The 22487-nt window shown below is 45.5% G+C and overlaps 1 protein-coding gene across 2 annotated transcripts; it reads right to left on the reverse strand.

Moving 5' to 3' along the window:
• Window positions 1-13585, reverse strand: Znf146 (zinc finger protein 146). Of its 2 annotated transcripts, none has more exons than XM_013121809.3 (2): window positions 13469-13585; window positions 1-2929 (listed from the first exon to the last, which is right to left on the reverse strand). In XM_013121809.3, exon 2 carries the CDS (start codon window positions 2146-2148, stop codon window positions 1270-1272), a length of 879 nt encoding a protein of 292 aa, XP_012977263.1. In that variant the 5' UTR covers window positions 2149-2929; window positions 13469-13585; the 3' UTR covers window positions 1-1269. The 2 variants fall into 2 exon arrangements, with proteins under 2 accessions (XP_012977263.1, XP_012977262.1); XM_013121808.3 differs by lacking the exon at window positions 13469-13585 and adding an exon at window positions 13141-13278.
• Window positions 13586-22487: the final 8902 nt, after the last annotated feature.

The raw sequence follows: 22487 nt of genomic DNA on the forward strand, positions 1-22487 counted from the left end.
TATGTTGCCATTTTAAATTTTAATAAAATAGATAATTTCATTACATAGAGTGTCAAGTCCAACCACTCATTGTTAAAGTTTTAGAAATATCATCTATAAAAGCTTGGTATTTGATAGGGAATCAGTCAACTATAACATTTCTACAGGTAGAGTTCCCACCTTTACCTCCACTCTTATTTTGAAAAATACAGAAAAGTACAAAAAATAAGACATGATATCCATATAACACAACCGAAAGTTAGCCAGTATCTTCATATATTGACTTGCAGTCTTTAAGAGAATGGATGCTTCTATAAAAAGCTGAGGCCCTCCCCACCCCCACACTCACTCCCTTCCCTTCTCACTCATATTCAGTTGGTCTGCAGCCTTCTGATGCTTCTCATTTACATACCCAAATGCATTTATGCCGTGATAACTGAGTCTCAAGAAGGAATCTTTAGCTTGGCAGAAAGTCACTGTACTACATGCATCATTCTGCAACTTGAGTTTCCCTGCGTCCCTTCCAGAATCCTTCCAGTTACACACACCTTGTCTGCTGCATCTGCCAGATGTCTGCATAACAGTCCACCTAAAAGCTTCTCGTTCCATTCCTAACGAGTGTTAACTTCTAATATTTGGCTACTCTAAAGGATACATGTCCTGGTACCTAACCTCCTGAGCATAATCACTCATGAGAATTACTAAGTATTTTCAAATGTTACAAGGAATGTTTTCCTACTCCCAAGGTCAGAACCTTGTTTAATGTATACCATTTTTCCATTTCTGCTTTCAATTTCCACATATTTTACTTGTACTGCTGTTTTAAAGTCTGTGGCATGTAGCTTTGCTCCTCAAAGAACAATCTGCCTCCAAACATAGTCTTGGTGTTCATCGGAAGCAACTCTTTTTGTATTCTAAATCTTGGTAAATGCATAGTTATCATCCTATAATTTCTGTCCTCTTGAAATTATGTTTAATATTACTGCATGATCATATAATTTATCTTGTTTCTTCTAACACAGCTTACTTATTAGACTGGTGAAGACTTCCAGATCTATGCTGATAGCAGTAACAGCCCTGTTCTCCACACTCAATTTTAGAGAACTTGTAAAGTTTCAGCACTGGTTTTGTTTTCTGTTATGTTCACTGAGTGCAGGCTTTAGTCATACAAACTTCTTCCCCCTCAGTATGAATTCTCCGGCGTTCATGACATTTTCTGTTCAATGTTTGGCTGACTTGTGGTGTGTGGCCTCTTACTGAACACTGCCCCACACTGAAGATATTCAGTGTTTAATGCGTGTGGATTTTCTGGTGTCTAATGTGGTGAGACTTCTGGCTGAAAGCCTTCCCACACTCACTACACTGGTAAGGCTTTTTACCTGTGTGTATCCTCAAATGCAGGGCCAGGGTTGAGAACTGAGAAAAGGCTTTCCCACATTCATTGCAACCATAGGGCTTCTCACCGGTGTGGCTCCTCACATGCACGGTTAGAGACGAACTCTGAGAGAAGGCTTTTCCACAAACATTGCATTCGTAAGGTTTATCACCCGAATGAATTCTCACGTGCACAATAAGTGACGTTCGCTGAGAGAAGGCTTTTCCACACTCATTGCATTCATAGGGTTTCTCTCCAGTGTGAATGTTTTGATGCTTTATGAGGTACTTTTTCTGGCCAAAAGCTGTTCCACATTCATTACATTTAAAGGGTTTCTCACCAATATGAATTTTCTCATGCTCAGTAAGATTTGATTTGCCACTAAAGGTTTTCCCACACTCCTTACATATGAACGGTTTCTCTCCTGTGTGAGTTCTCTGATGTCTGATGAGGTTTGACTTCTGAATGAAAGCTTTCCCACAATCTTTGCACTCAAAAGGTTTCTCTCCAGTGTGAATTTTCTGATGGGTAAGCAAGTTTTCCTTCTGGCTAAAGGACTTTCCACAATCATTACACTCAAAAAGCTTCTCTCCAGTATGAGTGTTCTGATGCTTAATGACATACTGCTTTTGACTAAAGGCTTTTCCACATTCATTACATTCAAAAGGTTTCTCTCGATTATGAAAATGCTCGTGCTCTGTAAGATTTGACTTGTGGCTGAAGAGTTTCCCACATACCTTACAGGCAAAGGGGCTTCCCCCACTTAAAATTCTCTGCTGACTGAGGTGTGACATCTGAATGGAAACTTTATCACATTCACAAGGTTTATCTCCAGTTACGAAATCTTTGAGAACCGAGAGATTACTCTTGGCTGAGAATATTTCCACATCTCCTGTAGTTTTAAGGCTTCTGTATCTGACCACTCATGCAAATGCAGGGTAAGGGACAAGGCTTGAGAACTTTATCAGCATAAACCTTTCTTCCCAGTGTAAGCTTTCTAATAGTCAATGTTGGTTTTGCAGATTTCACTTGCTTTTCTCCAGCATGAATTTTCTGATGTTGAAAAGTCTGTCATCTAGCTAAAGGCTTTTCAGTATTTCTTAGAAACACAGGGCTTCCTCTCAGCATGACTTCTATGTTCAGTGAGATGTGACACTTGAGTAAATGCTTCTCTACAGTTGATAAATTCATAGGCTTTTCCTCTAGTCTGTGTGCTCTGCTAACAAATGGGGCAGTATTTAAACTGCAGGCATTCCCACACAGGCATTTCCTGGTAAGATAGTCTTACCAGGAGGCTATGGTAGAGGATTTCCAAACTCTACAAAAACGCATGATTCTTTCCCATACAACTTCCTGTTAAAATCTAAATTACGTTTCAAGCTCAAAACCTGAAGCTTTGAAAAATGGTTTGCCCTTTAAAAAGCAAAGTCTGTTCTGAAAAACAGAAGGAAAAGAAATGAAGTCTGTGAGCAAAGATGATTCCAGTTTTCTTGCATTCACACTTTCCTTGGTGGACTCAACTGGCCTCCCAGATCTTGATGTTGCTCGATGTACTTGTCTTTTTCTCAGCCGCTTCTACAACAGATCACAAAGAATCATTTAAAGGAACATGGGTAATATATGGTAAGCACTCAACAAATACTTCCTGTAGGTTGGTTAGTGTTACCTAAATATTCCCCCATTATCTAACGCTAGTGTGCACAGTATTAGAAGGTGCAACCTTTCAAGAGAAGGAAGCAACAATAATTGTATGCAGCTACGACACCTATGAATCCTAACAACCAACAACAGCGGCACTCATACCTGGGTAGTAACCAACAGCCATCTATTGGACTTAAGGCATGCTCAACAGGAGGAAAACAATGCCTGGTACTGCGAACCTGGCCAACTACCTAGGGTCTTAAACCTACCACTGCCACTTTACTACATCAGTCTCGTCCCTAACTATACTCTAAATACTTATCCTTATATCCACAGTTAAGTGTGGCTCTCACTCATCGTCAAATATACTTCTCTTTACAACAGATAGAGACCATCACAGAAAACCACAACTGGTCAAAACCCACAGAACAACTGATCGTGGAATGTCCAGCCCCAATAGACACAACTCTTGCACCTAAGGCTCCATGAACATCATGGAAGAGGGGTTGGGAAGACGGTAAGAACCAGAGGATCAGGCAAACCACTGTAAGATTGTGTCTCCTAGAAACGACAGGGAAGCTTTACCCTAGATACCCAACAAAGGCTGCCTGGACAGGACTTGAACAAGTAAAACACCAACAGACATGTTAACACGAAAGGGAGAAATCTCATCTGACCTCACCCTAAACAAAGAACTACAGGCAACTAAGGAATGCGGAGAACAATCATCTTCCCCAGGGATAAGCCCTCTCATTGGTTATCCAACTGTCCATCCCTGAAATGGACTGAGCACACGCGCGCCCATGGTATACACACGTACCCATGTGTGTGTACACACACACACACAGAGAGAGAGAGAGAGAGAGAGAGAGAGAGAGAGAGAGAGAGAGAGAGAGAGAGAGAGAGAGAGAGAGAGCGCATGAATCTGGGAGGGAACAGGGGGAAGAAATGGGAGAGACTGGAGAGCTGGAGAAATATATATATTCCCCAATATGAGCAATAAAAGTTCAGAGGCATGTTTGCCTAGCATTCATAAGGTTCTTGCCCAGTCTGTGAACTCCTGTCACTAGCACCTAGGAAGTGGTAGCAGGATGATAACCTCAAACCACCTTTGCTTGCATAATGAGTCCATGACTACCCTGAGAGCTACAAAACTGATATTCATGAGAATACTCCTGGAAAAAACAAGTTTCCATTTAAGGAATTAGTTATTGCATAACAATGAGAAATCATTCAACATGATAAAATGACTACACAAAAATAAGGTAATTATCACTCAACTAACACAAGTTCACAGAAAACAATTTGCAGAAGTTGATTCTTTCCTTCTATGGATAGAACTCAAGTTGGGTTTTTTGTTTGTTTTGGTTTTTCGAGACAGGATTTCTCTGTATTATTTTGGAGGCTGTCCTGGAACTCGCTCTGTAGACCAGGCTGGCCTGGAACTCACAGAGATCCACCTGCCTCTGCCTCCCGAGTGCTGGGATTAAAGATGTGCGCCACCAATGCTCGGCCCAGAACTCAAGTTGTTAAGCTTGGTGGCAAGTGCCTTTACCCACTAAGCCACCTCACTGGTCCTAACTTTTTAAAAATGCAAACCATATGGTAGATTTTCAAAGCATACAGGGCTTATTAAAGGAAACATAAAATGTAGCTACCAAGATGCAAATGTCAAACAATCAAACTGGGCTGTACCACAAAATATCAGGAAAAAAATGAAGGGACTCAAGTATCTAAAAAAGTGGACTGAAAGACGGGAGAAGAAAAGATATGAAAAACACTGAAATCTCTAAAGCTGTGCTGCCCAGAATCCTAACACTTCGACTCTTTAACACAGTTCCTCATGTTGTGGTGACTTCTAATCATACAGTTCTTTTCTTTTCTCTCTCTCCCTTTCTCCACCACCCTCCCCCCCCCTTCTGTTTTTCAAGACAGGGTTTCTCTGTAGCTTTGGAGCCTGGCCTCCAACTCAGAGATCTGCCTGTCTTGACCTCCCCAGTGCTGGGATTAAAGATATGCACCACCACCACCTGGCTATACAATTATTTTTGTTGCTACTTCGAAACTGTAATTTTGCTGTTACAAATCATAATGTAAATATATGATATGCAGGATATCTGATATGCAACCACTGTGAAGGGTGTCTGGACCCTTCACAGGTTGAGAACCACTCCTCTAAAGGATTCTGAGTGTGGTGGCACACACAGGCTTAGAGTCCCACCACACAGGAAAGTGGACGGGGGGGGGGGGGACGGGACGGGACGGGACGGGGGCCGAGGCTGAAGGACGGGGTTTCAGGTCATTCTGGTTAGGTGAGTAAATTTGAGGCCAGCCAGGGCTACATGATACTGTTTGCAAAAAAAGCAATTAAGAGAGTAAGGACTGCCCGGGGAGGGCAGCGGTGGCACACGCATTTAATTCCAGCACTTGGTAGACAGAGGTGGGCACATCCCTGTGAGTTTGAAGCTAGTCTGGTCTACACGGCAAGTTCCATGACAGCCCAGGCTAGATTGGGTGGGTGAGTGGGTGGGTGCTGTGAGAACTGAATTGGTAAAAGGGAGATGAAATAGAGTAAAGAGAACAAGGTCTCTTTACTATTTATTAACTTGTCATTTGCTGGTAGAAGCTTAATGACATTCAGAGACTATACCAAGGAAATATAATAGTGGAATAAAAGAAATCCCAAAAAAGGGATAAAACTTATTAGAGGAAAGAACTCAAGAATAAAAACTTATCTTTGTTTCTGGGTTTTTGTTCTGAGATGGGGTCTTTCTTGGCCATGTAGTTCTGACTGATATAGAATTTGCTATGTAGACCATGGTGGCCTTGAACTTGCATGGAAATTTTTGCCTCTGTCTCATACATTATGGGCATGTGTCATCACAAGCAACAAATTTTGGAGGGGCAGAGGAGGCAGGCTCTCTTGTAGCCAAAGATGACCTCTAACTTGGCTATGTAGCAGGGGCTCTCCATCCTTCAGTCCCTGCATTCCCAATTCAGGTATGCAACACTGTATCTAATTTAAAAGGGCTCACTTAGTACTTGAACAATAAATAAGCTACATACATATAACCTATGACTATGATCTTTTATTTTAAAAAGTTATGGTTTTGGCTTTATTGACACAGAATCTTTTATATAACTCAAGCTGGACTTGTGAACTCCTGATTCTCTGAATACTATGACATTTTTCATAATCATTTATAATCATCTAATTCATGACAATCATAACAGAAGTATTTTCAGAAAGTAACATGGTATCACTGAATGAAACAGAACTCAGACTGGCATGAAAGGACCAAGAAATATGCAGGCTGGTAAGACGGCTCGGTAGGGACCTACCTACACAGTTGGAAGAGAAGACAACTCCATCAAGTTGTCCTGAACCTCTACACGCATGATGTAGTGCACACAATTGCACAAACACAAAATCAAAACAACAAAGCGCATACATAGAGGGTAGGAGAGGCTCAGCAGTTAGGAGAACTGCTGCTCTTTTGAGTCCTGGAGGGGGTGTGTCACTGTCATGGGTTTTGAGGTTTCAAAAGCCCACATCAAGCCCAGTCTTGCTCCCTCTCTGCCTACATCTTGTGGATAAGATATAAACTCTCAGGGCTGGAGAGATGGCTCAGCAGTTAAGAGCACTGTCTGCTCTTCCAGAGGACCCGGATTCAATTCCCAGCACCCACATGGCAGCTCATAACTGTCTGTTAACTCCAGTTCCAAAGTACCCGACACCCTCATGCAGGCAAAACATCAATGAGCATAATTTTTTAAATACGTGTATTTATGCATGTATGTGCATATGCATATAATGTATATATACCTGTAATCCCAGCCCTCAGGAGGCAGAGGCAGGCAGATCTCTGTGAGCTAGAGGCCAGCCTGGTCTACAGTGCTAGTTCCAGGATAGCCAGGGCTACACAAAGAAACCCTGTCTGAAAAACAAAACAAAAGAAAAAGCAGAAGACAAAGAAAAGAAAGGATACCTACAACGCACATAAATGTGGAAGAAAACCAATCTTACAGATTTTACTCTGACCGCCACATTTTCCCATGGCACCCGTGCACCATCTACATACCGCACAGACAAGGATAATTTTGTTAAAATGGAAACACTTAAAAACTCCAAATGACATCAGAATAAAGCACATGTTCACGGATATGAGTGTCTAACATAAAGACGCTGCTTTCCTCTAAATTATTTTATAAATTTAATAAATCACAATAGCAATTTTGGGGGACATCTCCTTCCAGAACTGGACAAGCAAATCCTAAAATGCACATGAAAAAACTAAGCCTACAATCCTAGCTTCTCAGGGGCCTCAGACAGGAACAGCCTAAGTGTACCACTGGCTTATGTGCGTGCTGGGGATCTGAATTAAGGTTCTCATGCTTGCATGACAGGCACTTCACTGATTGAACCAGCTACCCAGCCCTTCGGTAGTTTCTATAAAATAACAAAGACCAACCTTAAGGCCTGAATGTATACAACCTTGGGTAGGGACTCATTCCTCTACCAAACATTTTCTGGGGATCTTAAAGAAGACTACTTTTTTTTTTTAGCAGAAGCTAGCCTAAGTTACTGTCTCCCTGTGAGAAAGCTTTACTTTATCACTTGTAATCCTGCCATGTGTACCTCAATAAACCCCCTAAGGTTCCTTGGCAATTCTTTGAAGCAATCCTTTGAAGACAATGGCTGTAAACCCCACCGATATGGTCTATGTGACTACCACAGTAAAAATGAGATACAATTCTTCTTTGACAAGCCCACACACATGCTCTGAAATGTCTTCATTCCTGGGTACCTTTTTACCTCTTTCTATTTTTAAACCTGAATTAAAATATCTTGAGGATAAGGATGTGTGACTCAGTTGGAAGACTGCTTGCCAAGCATACAGGAAGCTCTGAGTTCAATCCCTTGCAACACATAAACTGGTTATGGTGGCACTGTAATTTCAGAGCTTGGGAGGTAGACAGGAAAAGATCAGCCTCAGCTACTACACAGCCAGTTCAAAGCCAACCTGTGCTAAACCATACCCTGTCTCAAAAAATCTCAACAAACTCCCAACTCTGGGGCAAGCAAAATGGCTCAAGATGAGGTACTTGCTACCAGGTCTGAGTTTAATCTTCTCTACCACATAGTGGAAAGAGAACCAACTCCCTCAAGTTGGCCTCTCATTTCCACTTGCAGGGTGTCCCACTTGAGAGTTCAAATAAAGGGAGGAAAGGGAAGGGAAAATGCTGTAATTAAAATATTATCTCAAAAATTAACAGAATATAGTCCAGGTGGTGGTGGTCCATGCCTTTAATCCCAGCATTTGAGAGGCAGGAGGCAGGTAGATTTAACTTTGATTGAAGCCAACCTGGTCTACAGAGCATGTTCTAGGACAGCCAGGGCTACACAGAGAACCCCTGTCTTAAAAAACAAACAACTTGCCAAAGCAAAACGAGACACCCCAACTCTGTTTCATATTGGCTTACTCTGAAATCATTTTCTAGGTTGAAGCCAAAGACTCACTCAGTTTTACCTGAATCACAGTTCCTAAAACATTAAGCAACTCCTCAGGTGGCTGTCATGGCTGTGGAGCTATGCCTCTATATCTGCATCAACTGACAAAGTGAACATGGTATACCATCTTTTAGGAGCACAGGGCAGGAACTAAGAGTGAGGAATATATACCGCTGGGCATGGTGGCACAAACCTGGAATCTAAGTACCCAGGAAGCAGAGGCAGAAGGACTGCAACAAGGTCAAGGGCAATCTGGTGTGCATAGTAAGTTATACAGGGCAAACAGGATGACAGGGTGAGCCAGTCTCAGAAAGTGAAAATATGGTAAACTGAATCAGCATTCTCTGGCTAAGTGTAACAGGACAGTACAAAACACAATCAATGAAGTAGATTGAAACTTCCTGTGGTGGTTGGAATGAAAATAGCCTTCTGGGCTCATAATCTGAATAACTGGTCCCCAGTTGGTAGAATTATTAGGAAGGATTAGCAGATGTGTCTTGCTGAGGAGGTGCATCACCAGGGAGGGTTCTGAGATCAAGAGACTCAGTGGATCAAAGTGTGAGTTTTCAGCTGTTCCTTTGGCTCTGCCATCATGGACTCTAACCCTCTGAAATCATAAACCTAAACATTCTTTTACAAGATGCCTTGGTCATGGTATTTTATCTCAGCAATAAAAACTAACACACATACTAAAACTATACAACTTTAAAATGTAAAGTGATGCTTAAAAGAAGAAAAAGACAGAGGTGGGAAAGGCGGCTCAGCAGTTAAGAACACTGGCTATTCTTCCAAAGGACCCAGCCACATGGTGACAGCTCACAACTGTGTTCCACAAAGATCCAATGCCCTCTTCTGGCCTTCATAGGCACCAGGCACACAAGTTGGTGAACCAGCACAAATGCCTGTTAAACTATTGTAGAGACGTGGGCTTGATTCCCAGAACCCACATAGCGACTCACAGCATCTCTTAAGTCCAGTTCCAAGGGATTTGATGCTTTCCGCTGGACTTTGTACCAGGCACGCACAGTGGCACAGGCATATGTAACAGGCAAAGCACTCATACACACAAACTGTTAAAAAATAAAGGAACGAAGCCCGGCGGTGGTGGCGCACGCCTTTAACCCCAGCACTCGGGAGGCAGAGGCAGGTGGATCTCTGTGAGTTTGAGGCCAGGCTGGACCAACAGCCTCCAAAACAATACAGAGAAACCCTGTCTTGTAAAACCAAAAATAAATAAATAAATAAAGGAACGAAATCCAACGAGCATTCTAAGCATCTTTAAAAAACAAAAAAGAAATAGAAAAGGCAGAGAAAAAAGATCAGACTGGGGATATAGATCATGTAGGAGACTCTAGTAACAATGAGTTACATACTAAAATAGAAGTTGGAAAAACACTAGAAAACTTCACTTCAGGCAGCTCTTAGAAATTGCTGAGTCAACTATAGGTCATTCACTGCTATTACAACCACCCACTAAATGATTAATAGACATTGTATTGAAGTAAAACCAAACATTACTTTTTGGGGAAAAAGATATTCAAAAATGGTAGACCAGCCACATGAAATGTCTGCCTGATATGATTCAAGGTAAAGCATAAAAGACTGCCCTTTATATATTATAAACCAAATGAGCCAAAATTGGAATTTAATACAAAAATATCAACGGTTACAATATATCTCTGTGGTGGCACCATATACCAGGCTGGCTTCAGAACACAGAGATCCTCCTGCTTCAGCCTCTAGTATTAAAAATTCTTAAAGAACAAAAAAACAAAGTCAAGGCTACATGAAACTATCTCACAGACAGCAAAACTGCTTCTATACATCACATTGTTTTTGTTTTTTTCGAGGCAGGATTTCTCTATATTGCTTTGGAGGCTGTCCTGGAACTCACTCTGTAGACCAGGCTGGCCCCACAGAGATCCACCTGTCTCTGCCTCCCAAGTGCTGGGATTAAAGGCATGCGCCACCACCGCCCGACTCTACATCACATTTCTTCTTCAGAAATTTCTGCCGTAAACAATATGAACTAAAGAGCACTAGCTGCTTTTTTAGAGGACGTAGGTTCAATTCCCAGCACCCGCATGGCAGCTCACCACTGACCACACTGCAGTTCCAGGGCAGCCAATACCGTCTCCAGGACTCAGAGGGAGGGCACCAGGCACTCATTAGTGCGTAGATGTACATACAGGCAAAAGCCTCCATGCAAGCTAACAAACTAGTAACAATTTGAGTTGCAGTGTTATTTCAGTAAAATTATCTTTTGTATTTTTATAGTCAATACTACTACTTTACATTTAACCAAGCACTTACTAAATACCAGGTCTACTTCCAGAATTTAACATTAACTTCATGACCTGTACAATTGTGAGGTTTAGAATTCGCAAACTTGAGAGGTTACTGAGGTCCCCTTCCCCTAAAATGATCACTTTTGGACCAGCGCTTCCTGTTTCCCTGGTAACAGACTGATTTTTAAGAAAGGGAAAAAATAGTTAAGTCCAGCTCTCAGGAGACAGAGGCAGGTGGTCCTCTGTAGTTTGAGATCTGCCTGATCTACATAGTAAGACCCTGTTTTTAAAAAAAGAATTTAAAACACCAAAGGCAGGTATGATGACAAGTCTGTAATCCGAGCACTTAAGTGGGCTACTTAAGATTCTGTCTCTGAGCCGGGCGTTGGTGGCGCACGCCTTTAATCCCAGCACTCGGGAGGCAGAGGCAGGCGGATCTTTGTGAGTTCGAGACCAGCCTGGTCTATAACAGCTAGTTCCAGGACAGCCTCCAAAGCCACAGAGAAACCCTGTCTCAAAAAACCAAAATGCCTTTAATCCCAGCACGCAGGAGGCAAAAGCAAGCAGGATCACTGTGAGTTCAAAGCCAGCCTGTTCTACAGAGTGAACAAAGAGACTACACAGAGAAAACTGTCTCAAAAAATAAATAAATAAATAAATAAATAAGTAATTTATGTAACACCAGTCCCAGGAGATCTGATGCCCTCTTCTGGCCACTGCGGGAAGTGCAGTGTAAGCATGAGGTGCACAAAAGTCATACTTGCAGGAAAGTACACATAAAAATAAAAATAAAATCTCAAAAAAAATTCAAGTGACATTTAGAAAGATAAGAGTTGGGCCAATGACGGTGCACACCTTTAATCCCAGCTCTAGGGAGCGAGCAGAGGCAGGAGGATTTGAGTTCGAGGCCAGCCTGCTTTACAGGAATACACACAGAAACCCTGTCTCGAAAAAGCAAATATTAACAACAAAAAAGCCCCCTCAAAGAAAAGCAGCTACAACTTGAGGGCTCACTGTTTACAACTTTCTTAGTGGTGCTGAGGACTGACTCAGGGCCTTGAGCAAGTGAGGTAAGGTACATTTATCACTGGTAAAGTTAAAGACTCGATTGCTTTACTTTTACCTTGTAAAGAAAGGCCAATGTTGGCAATGTCTTCAATGACCGAAATAACAAGCAGGTTTTTTTTTTTAATGCCACATAGTTCCCAGACCTAGGCTCATGAACTTCTATGATTCAGAACAGCAACAACTACATTTTCTTCAAAAATCGAGGAACTTGGGTCAGTGGAGATGGCTAAGCGGGTGAAGGCGTTTGCTTCCAAGTCTGAAATCGACCCCAAAATCCACACCACGGGAAGACAAAACCGATTCCAAAATAGCCCTCAGACCCCCCCACACACACACACACGTGCGTACAGGCAAGCACGTCCGCGCAAATATATGTAAATAACTCGGAACTGTGCCTAGCCGAAACCTTGACTCTCTAATCCTGGGTTTTCGGTGGAATGACGCTCCTCAAAACGAAATGCGATGTGCCTGGCAGCTCTATTAAAGCGCCTCAAAAATAATCAGAAACGTAAGAGTCTGCGGCAGGCACCCCCGAAAGAAAAATTACAAACGAGTTTTGTGTATATGTATATATGTGTGTGTATATATGTGTGTGTATATGTGTGTGTACATGTGTGTATATATGTGTAAGTGTGCATATATATGTATGTATATATATTTATATAATGTTAAGCATGTCAGAGTAATGTATATCTTTCCTCCACTCAGGAACAACTGCACCTTAGTATACAGAAATCGATTTTTAAAGTCTAACAATTCCTATTAAGGTTCACTAGACGTATTAACAAAACTCTAACCATTCCTATTAAGGTTTACTAGACACATTAACAAAACTCCACCGCCTGGCTACAGGTATTAAAAACTCACGCTTAATAAACACTGTCTTAGAAGTACCCAGTCCGTAGCTCTGTCCCCTCTCCCCAGGGCGGCCCAACGGATGCTCTCCGGGGAAGCCGGCCCGGTCACCACCATCAGCACCTTCCGCCCGGGAACCACGGCGCGGACGTGACAGCGGTCCCCACGCGGCCTCACGGCCCAGCCGCCCACCACCCCACGTCCAGCTGCCCACCCCGTCAACGACCGCAGGCGACGGGTCCAACTCTGCGCTCGGCCTCGGCCTCGGGCGTCCCAGCGCGGCGCAGAGGCCCCCGCCCCCGCCCCCGGGAAGGCCCGAGGCTCGGGGCCCACCCTCGGCCCCCACCCCGCGCCGCCACTGCTCGGAAACCCTCCCCTCCAGCCTCCCGGGCCCCCACCGACCCACGACGCCCACATCCCACCTCCTCCCTGGGCGCCACGTGGACCCAGAGGCCGTGCTGACCCGCGGACAAAGACCAAAATGTCCACTCGCCGCCCTGCGTCTGCGCACTCCGGGAGCGGGCGGGCGAGCGCTCCCAGAAGTCTCCGCGACGCTCCGGGGATGGAGGGGGGGATTTGTTCACCGAAGCCCGGCCCGGCTGTCAGCGCTTTTCCCGCCTTGGACTACATTTCCCATGGGGCATTGCGGACCGTTGCTCGGTCTCCCTCGCGCCAACTCGGCCTCCTCTTCGCGTGTTTTGGGGTTTCTTTGAGTAGATTGTCATCACCTGGGCCCAAATAAGCTCACACCTGGAGTGGGGACCTCCTCTTCGGCACCTCCCTGGAGTCGTCTCAGAAACATAGCGAGTCAGGCGCTCCAAGGTGAGAGGACGACATCTTGTCGGTGTCTGGTGTGGCTCTGGACTACGCTTCCCAGGGTCCGTAGCGAGCTGGGAAACTCGGGCGCGGGCGCACGCGCGTGGTACGGAGCCCGAAGGTGAAGCGGTCTGGGAGTCCTGGGCGGGGACCGGGCGTGTCCCGAGGTCCTGGGGGCGCTGTGCACGTGGGAGCATCCGAGGGCTGCGGGGCCTGAATGTGGTTTCGATGGCGGCGGTGTGGCCGTTTGTTTGGGGGTGTGAGAGGTTGTAATCGCCTCTCTCCGAGGCGTGTGCGTGTGCGTGTGCGTGTGTGTGTGTGTGTGTGTGTGTCTCGATTGTGGCTGTGAAAACACAGGCGACGCTGTGTGCTACCACGCCGGGATCTTGTGATCGTGGAAGTGGTGTCGCTGGGCCCTGTGGTGTGTTAAGTGCCCCACAGCCTTTATTGCAGGCAGGGTGTGAACACGGTTGTAACCGCGACCTGGGTTTGCGTCTCTCTATTAAGTGACCTGTGTGTGCGTGCGTGCGTGTGTGTGTGCGTGCATGTGTGTGTGTGGTCTTCTGTGTCCGTGGCTCTGCATCAGCACGGCGCGGGGTACCCTTACTGTGTCCCTTTGGGGGGGAAAGGGAGGGAGGGAAGGACTTTGTGACAGCCTGATGCTGTGTCTGCAGGTGCGGTCTGTCTTTGCTAATGACTGTCCCCAGACTGGATGTTCAGTTATGGCTGGATGATGCGGAGGTCTGTGCGCCGCCACCATGTGTGACTGTGACTGTGCGGGGAGGGCCTTGAAGGTGATGGACAGCAGAATTCACTGTATCACGGGGGGGAGCAAACTTGACTGTGGAGTGTATGGACTGTGACTGTGTCCTTGTGCGTCTCGAGAGTGGGTGGATGAAGCTGAGCGTTGTGGTATACACTCCTGTAATCCCAGCATTTCAGCTCCTGAGGCAGGAGCATCTCAAAATGAAGGCCAGCCTTGAGATACACCACACCACAAACCGGGTTCCGGGGGGCGGGAGTAGAAGGGTGCTAGAAAGATGCCTAAATAGGTAAAGTTCTTGGGGGCACAAGAGAGAGAATGTGAGTTTGGATGCCCAGAACCCACATCCACGTAAGCTGCTGTAGCGTGTTTGTAATTCTCTTGTAATCGCCGCTCCTACGGGATGATAACACAGTCTCCAGAAGCTCTCAGATGAACTAGCCTGGAGTATGTGGCAGTGTTAGATGGACCACAAGATAGAAGGCTCAGACTAACACCCGAGACTGCTCTGCCCTCCACATAACTGGTTCGGCACACACATGCCCATATATGTGCACACACAAAAAGATAAAAAAAAAAATTTCTAAAAAGTGAAAAGAGGGCCGAGCAGTGGTAGCGTACGTCTTTGGTCCCAGCACTGGGTGTAAGGATTCAGGCACTTTGCTGGCCTGCCTCTGTCACCTGGCAGGATGCACTCAGGCGGTACCCTGGTCAGCCCAGGGTTCCATGAGTACAGTTTCTCGTAGGTGCAAAGGACCCCTTTAAAAGACAGACCCCGCCCACTTACACACTCTTGTTCTCCTTCTGCTCCTGTCTCCCTCTTCTCTTCTGTCCTCTGTCTCTGTGTCTCTTCACCTCTTTTCTCTTTCCTTCCCCCTCCCTTCCCTTTCTAATAAAACTTCTCACCCAAGCTCTGTGTGCCTGGCATGTGTGTTGTGTCCCGTCCACCCCACCCATCCCACCCACCCCCCGGCCTCGGTCACCCTCACCCGTCTTGGAACCCACCAAGATTCCCCACACAGGACCCCCTTCCAGCCTTATCCTAACATTGGTGCAAAAAGAACAACGCTTGGGAGGCAGAGTCAAGCGGATCTCTGTGAGTTTGAGACCAACCTGGTCTACAGAGAGAGTTCCAGGACAGCCTCCAAAACAATACAGAGAAACCCTGTCTGGAGGGATGGGGGCGGGGGGGGGAGTTGATGTGCTGTTTGTTGTTTTATGTGACATATCTTGCAGCAGTCAAGTGTGTCAGTGTGACGTGTCTGTGACTACTGCTCTGGCCCCAGCAGATCTGTGACATTTGGGCACATTCTGGCCCTAGACAGTAGTGACCTCAGTTTTACAAAGTGACACTGAGCTTGGACTGAATGCCCAGTCTTCTCTGACCCCCATCCCCTGCACAGTCCACAGCTGCCCTGGTCCCTCACGATCCCTTTTTTCTAACCCTCTTCTAAGAAGGTGATGACGAGCTGAGACTTATCTCAGTGGGAAGCTATTAAACATCTGAAAGTCAAGTTCAAAGTGCATCAGGTTTTACTCTCCCTTCCCCAAAACTCTTGCTTCTCTGGGCATGTTTTCTTAACAGAATCCACGTCACCAACCCCAAAATGATCTGACATCCAGGATTTATGCTGAGAGTACAAGCTGGGTGACCTGAACATAAGTTGAAGGGTTCGTGTTCTCTCTCCTCCTCCTCATCCCTAATGTGGGTTAAATTTTTTTCCTAAAGTTTTGAAATTGTTTTAGACATGAAAATGCTACAGCTGGGCGTTGGTGGTGCGTGCCTTTAATCCCAGCACTTGGGAGGCAGAGGCAGGCGGATCTCTGTATGTTCGAAACCAGCCTGGACTACCAAGGGAGTTCCAGGACAGCCTCTAAAGCTACAGAGAAACCCTGTCTCAAAAAAAAAAAAAAAATACAGAGAAACCCTGTCTCGAAAAACAAAAACAGAAAATGTTACAAAGATAGAATTCCACATATTCTACTCTTTAACTGAAAGACCCCGGCCCAGTCTAAACAGGCAGCCGAGGCTTATGGAAAATTCCGTTTCCCCCACAATTGAATAGTCATTGCTATCAGAGGGGAGCTCAGTTCAAGGTCCCCACAGCTGAATAGTCATTGCTATCAGAAGGGAGCTCTGACCAGATGGCCAGCCCAGCAAGATTGGGCAAGCACAGAGACCTATTGTTCCTCAGATAGGGCCAAGGCCGAGACTTGAGTTCCAAGCAAAACCTCAATTGCCCTCGTTCTGAGCCCCAGCCTCATTTAAATTGCCCAATCAGGGTCCTGTAACTAGGCTTCTCGCTTCTGTACTGCGCTTTTTGCTATAAAAGAATCCCCGAGTCCCCAGCTCGGGGCTCTCAGTTCCCGAGACTGAGACGCCCCGGGTACCCGTGTATTATCAATAAAGCCTCTTGCTGTTGCATCCAAGCTCGTGGTCTCGTTGTTCCTTGGGTTCGGGTCTCCCTTCCGTGAAAGTATCCCTCTTGGGGTCTTTCATAACTTTTAGATATCATATGTTTAGGTGTTTTCCTACCTGTGTGCTTGCCTGGTGCCAAGGTCCCCTTTTCCCAGGTGACTCTAGTTTGAGTCAAGTTGACATGGTGTGTGTCAAGGAGACTAGAAACATACCAGATGCTTCCTCGGGGTTTTACCCTTCTCTCCAGTTACCCAAGAAAGAGAAATCAGAGTAGGTCAGGTAGTTCTGAATGCCATGGCCTTTCAGGTAGGATGAAATTTCCTCTCAAACATTTTTGTTTTATATGTATTTATTTACTTATTTATGTGAGGTAGGGTCTGGCTAGCCTAGAGCTTACTATTAGACCAGGCTGGCCTCAAACAGAGATCTGCTTGCCTCTGCCTGCTAAGTACTGAGATTAAAGGCGTGCGCCGTGCACCCAGACTTGGTTTACACTGTTAGTTGTTTCGTTTATATTTAGTTAGTAACTTTGCGGTGGTGGTGTGGTACCCAAGCTACTGTGTAAATGTGGAGGTCTGAGGACAGCTCCAAGGGGTCAGTTTTCTCCTCCACCTTGTGGCTCCCAGAGATGGAGCTCACTCATGTGGCCAGCAGGTGCCCTTACCTGCTGGCCATCTCCCCAGCCCCGTAATTTCTCCTAGCCCTTCAGAACATAGGCACATCTGTGTTCTTCATGCCAACATGCCTCTGTGACCTGCTCTCGGGAAGTCGGGGAGCAAAAGGTGGCGCCCCACCTCCTCTCTTCTCTGGCACGATTTGCAGTGATCTTATGGGGTGCCAAAGGGATGGAGACAGGTTCTCTTGAGGGAGATGCTAGCTTTCTCAATGGGGCTGAAGACGAGGTGACCCTCCTCAGTGACTTCAGTCGTTTCCTGTCCTGTGCTACTTGACATCACTTCCTGTTAACAAACATGTTTCATGGGCCTGGAGAGACGGCTCCGTGCTTAAGAGCGCTGCTGGCTCTTCAGGGGATCTGGGCTCAATTCCCATCACCCACGTGGTGGCTCAGGACCATCCAGCTGCGGTTCCGGGGGATCAGAACTAATGGTCTGAAATTTCTAGGGATTTGGGTTTTTTTGTTTTGTTTTGTTTTGTTTTGTTATTTGGATTCTAGGAATTGAACCTAGTGCTTCACGTATGTGAGGCTACAGGCTTACCCCATCTCTTTTTTACATTCTCGGGCAAATGTCTCACTGAATGTTCTATATTTTTCCATAGAGAATGGTTTTGGGCTTTGTGAAACTGCAAATGAGTCACTGCACTGGGCATCTCCATCTCCTTGTCCTATGGTCAAGCCTTTATGCAAAGTTCACATCTGGCCAGAGTTATATTGAAAGACCTCGGCATCAAAGCGCCGGGCACTGAACCGAACCCTCTGCCCAAGAACCGGGGCCAGACCACTGGCTGCAAATGCAAGAGGTGATTTATTGAGTACACAGGCGCCTGCGGATGCTACTGCAACTCGGGTGCAGAGCATACCGGGCTTGCAGGGAGCACAATATTTATAGAGTTTTAATGGTTATATAAGTATCAGCATAGCAACAGGCATTTCATTGGCTCATTTTGGGGGCAGGGGTAGTTCTCACGGACTAAGTTTCCTGGTATTACTTTATGAAAGACCCCGGCACGCTTCAGCAATTATTATCCTGGTCCCATGACTACTATGGTGATCATAGACACAACTGGAGGCAGGGATAGTTGCCAAGGACTAGGTGTCCTGGTATTGCCACATAAAAGACCCTGGCACGCTTCAGCAATTATTATCTGGGTCCCATGACTGCTCTGGTGACCACAGATCCTGTTTGACATCCTGCCAGCTGGGCGAGGCACCTGGTCTGGGTTTTTTCATTAGGCAACGGCCTGGCCTTGCTTTTCTTTTCCTAGGGGGTCCGGGATAGGGGTCTTTCAATATCACCCCCACTGTCAGAAAAACTTCATTCATCTCTTCTGTTATAGGGTATCAGAAAACTAAATGCCAGTGAAAATAACCAATGAATATGGGAATTCCTTTTGACTCATTCCCTGATTATTAAGCATCAGCAAGCCTGTGCTAAAAATAACTTTGTATGAATATGTAAAAGCCTTTTATTACATATCATATTCAATGTAGGAACAAGAGACCTTGGCCAGAGGCCCACTTCCCTGTCAGCCTGGGAGCAGGCAGCTGTAACCCACCGTAGAGAAAACATGTTTACTAATCACAAAGAAAAACATGTTTACCGGAGCAATAAGTTCCTGATACGGGAACACCCTGACCTTGACCTTTCCAATGACTAACCGCCTCTTCCTGATCCCCCACCACCCCGCCTCTGGTGTCAGGGTATATAACCAGCCGGGGTAAGAATAAAGGGAAGCCTTCTTTCACCACCCCGCCTCTGGTGTCAGGGTATATAACCAGCCGGGGTAAGAATAAAGGGAAGCCTTCTTTCACCACCCCGCCTCTGGTGTCAGGGTATATAACCAGCCGGGGTAAGAATAAAGGGAAGCCTTCTTTCACCACCCCGCCTCTGGTGTCAGGGTATATAACCAGCCGGGGTAAGAATAAAGGGAAGCCTTCTTTCACCACCCCGCCTCTGGTGTCAGGGTATATAACCAGCCGGGGTAAGAATAAAGGGAAGCCTTCTTTCACCACCCCGCCTCTGGTGTCAGGGTATATAACCAGCCGGGGTAAGAATAAAGGGAAGCCTTCTTTCACCACCGACTGGTCTCTGTATCATCCATCCATCCCGACACCCTCCGTAGGTTCTCGGTCCCAGGCTGCATGGCAGTTCAATTTCTGATAATCCCAAATAGATAGGGATCCTGACTAAAAGATAGTGGTTTGGTGTGCTGAATAATGAATGTGCCTTTGGTCGGTGTGGCACGGGCCTTGACGTTATTCTCACTCTACTGATTACTGAATGTCATTGAATATATTATCCAGCTTTGTCCCTCTTTTCCCCTTGTTTTCACTGCTTTGTTGTTTTTTATACTGTCTTTGAGAGAGTCTCACTTAACCTTGACTCATAAATTACTATGTCGATGGGCTGGAGAGACGGCTCAGAGGTTGAGAGCACTGACTATGCTTCTAGAGGACCCGGATTCAATTCCCTGTGCCCACACGGCAGCTCACAACTGTCCGTAGCTCCCAAGAGCTGACACCCTCACACAGACATACACGCAGGCAGAATACCAATGCACTAAAATAAAAAAATCAATAAGTATTATGTAGCTGAAGGTGACTTCGAACTCCTGATCCTCCTGTCTTCACCTCCCAGATTCTGGGATTACAGGCTTGTACTCTACCATGCCAGCTAACTTCTTGGGTTTGATTTTGCTTTTTTAAGAGACTCACTCACCTTGTAGAAGACCTCCATGTTGTAATTTAACATGCAGCTCCATCTCTGGCATTTCCTGCAATTGGTAGTCAAGATTTTAGAGAGTTAGCCAGATGTGGTAGCAGAGGCCTTTAATCCCAACACTCTGGAGTCAGAGGCAATCAGTCCCAAGGCCAACCAAACCTATAAAAGTGAGACCTCACTCAGGATGGTTTCTTCTAGTGCCATCCATTTGCCTACAGATTCCAAGATTCCATTCCCCCCCCCCGCTGAATAGTACTCCATTGTGTAAATGTACGACATTTTCTCTATCCACTCTTCAGTTGAGGGGCATCTAGGTTGCTTCCAGGTTCTGACTATTACAAACAATGACAGACTTTGGAGATCCCCCTTGAAGGGCCTCACCCTCCCTGGAAAGTGGAGTGGGGTTTGGGTGGGGGGTTGGGAGTGTCAAGGGGGGTGGGGGAGGAGGGGAGGGAAAGGGAGCTGGGATTGCCATGTGAAGCAAGCTTGTTTCTAATTTAAATTAAAAAAAATTTACCTCCAAAGCCACAGAGAAACCCTGTCTCAAAAAAAAAAAAACAAAAAAAAATTTTAAAAACGAGAAGGTGGATTTCCAGCACTCAAAAAAAAAAAAAAAGTGAGACACTGGAGCAGCGGCCCGCCTTTAGGAGTACTTTTGCTCTTACAGAAGACCTGAGATTGGTTCCCAGCACTGTGGCTCATAACCATCCATAACTGCAGTTACAGGGAACCCACACCCCTTCTGGTCTCTGCAGACACTAGCGTGTACTTGGTGCACATTTTTGTATTGCAAATTTATGTAGACTTTTTTTGTTTTTATTTAAATGTTTTTAAGTTTTTAAAAATTTGAATTTAAAAATCCCAAATGAACTTGGGAGATAGTTTATGCTTACTTTGGGCATTGGAAAACTGAACAAGACAGGTTCTCATGTAAGCCAGGCTGGCCTCAAATTTGCTCTATAGCCAGGATAAAGTTGAACTCCTAGTTCTCCTGACTCCACCTCCCAAGGGCTGAGATTACAAATGTTTGCCATAATTTTTAACTTATATTTACTTACAAAGCCTGAAACTTAAGGACCCTACGTAGACAAACATTTCTTTCCTGCCAACCAGTTCCCAAATAACCACACAGAGACTTACTACTAATTATAAATGCTCAGCCAATAGCTCAGGCTGGTTACTAGTTAACTCTTACATTTCAAATTAACCCATATTTCCTATGCAACATGGCTTGGTATCTTTTCTCAGTACAGCAAGTAGATCTCCTGCTTCCTCTCCATCTCCTCAAGACTCCTCCTCCTCCTCCTCTTCCTCGAAATCTTTTTTTGTCTGCCAGTCTCGCCTAACTTCTGTATGTCCAGCTATTGGTCAGTCAGCATCTTTATTAAACCAATCCCAGTAATATATATTGGCACAGTGTAAAGGAACATTCCACAACCCCAAAAGAAAACAGACACAGACTGGAGCTTCTACGCTTTCGGGGTCTGCCATCTGCCTTCCCCCCGCCCCTCCCCTTTTTCAAGACTAAGGTTCTCTGTATAGTCCTAACTGTTCTGGAATTCATTCTGGCTGGCCTTGAATTCAGAGATCCACCAGCCTCTGTCTCCTGAGTGCTAGGGTTAAAGACTTGGGCCACCACTGCCCAACCATCTGCCGTCTTCCTAATGCTTTAACGTGGCCTCAATCTTGGATCCCACCCAAGGGCTATCTAGTTACATAATAAGGTGCTTGATCATCAACCATAAGTGATTCCATCGCCCCCGTCCCTAGAAGCTCAACCTTTTCTTCATGCCTTGGTCTTTTTGTCTTTCAACCTAATCTGGGGGCCCCAACATCTCATTAGCAAATACAGAACACTGTCTATCGCTCTGATGCTTCAAAGAACTTTAGCAAGTGGAGGCAGAACGTCTGGGACCTTCCTTCATTCAAGCAGAAATATTCATGGGTTTTGTTTGAGGCGGGGTCTCTCGGTATAGCCTTGGCTATCCTTGAAATCAAGATCCTCTAGCCTCAGCCTCCGAAAAGGTTTACAGATGTGCGCTTTTGACTTGGCTTAAAGCTCCGTGGGGTGCATTTACTTTCTAACATTGACTTAAAGCGTCAATTGTAAGCCTGGTCTGGTGATGCATGCCACCAATCGCAGTAGTCAGCAGGAATCACAAGTTCTAGAGAGGCCAGAGCTATGTGGCAAGGCCCTGTCTGAGGGACAAAAGAGGTGTGGGTGGGGTGGGGCTAAAAAAGTAAATCCTAAATTATCAGAGATTTAATACAGGGAAAGATTCGGGTTGGCACGCAGTTGAGGATTTCAGCCACAAGATGGCAGAAGAGTGCTACCAAACAAGTTTTGCGCAGCCTTCAACCACACCCAGC

This window comes from Mesocricetus auratus, unplaced genomic scaffold (genome assembly GCF_017639785.1).
Source record: "Mesocricetus auratus isolate SY011 unplaced genomic scaffold, BCM_Maur_2.0 Super-Scaffold_100046, whole genome shotgun sequence".
NCBI lineage: Eukaryota > Metazoa > Chordata > Mammalia > Rodentia > Cricetidae > Mesocricetus > Mesocricetus auratus.

Coding starts and splice junctions, on each gene's coding strand:
- Znf146 (XM_013121809.3), bottom strand. CDS start 2,148: ATGTCACACCTCAGTCAGCAGAGAATTTTAAGTGGGGGAAGCCCCTTT.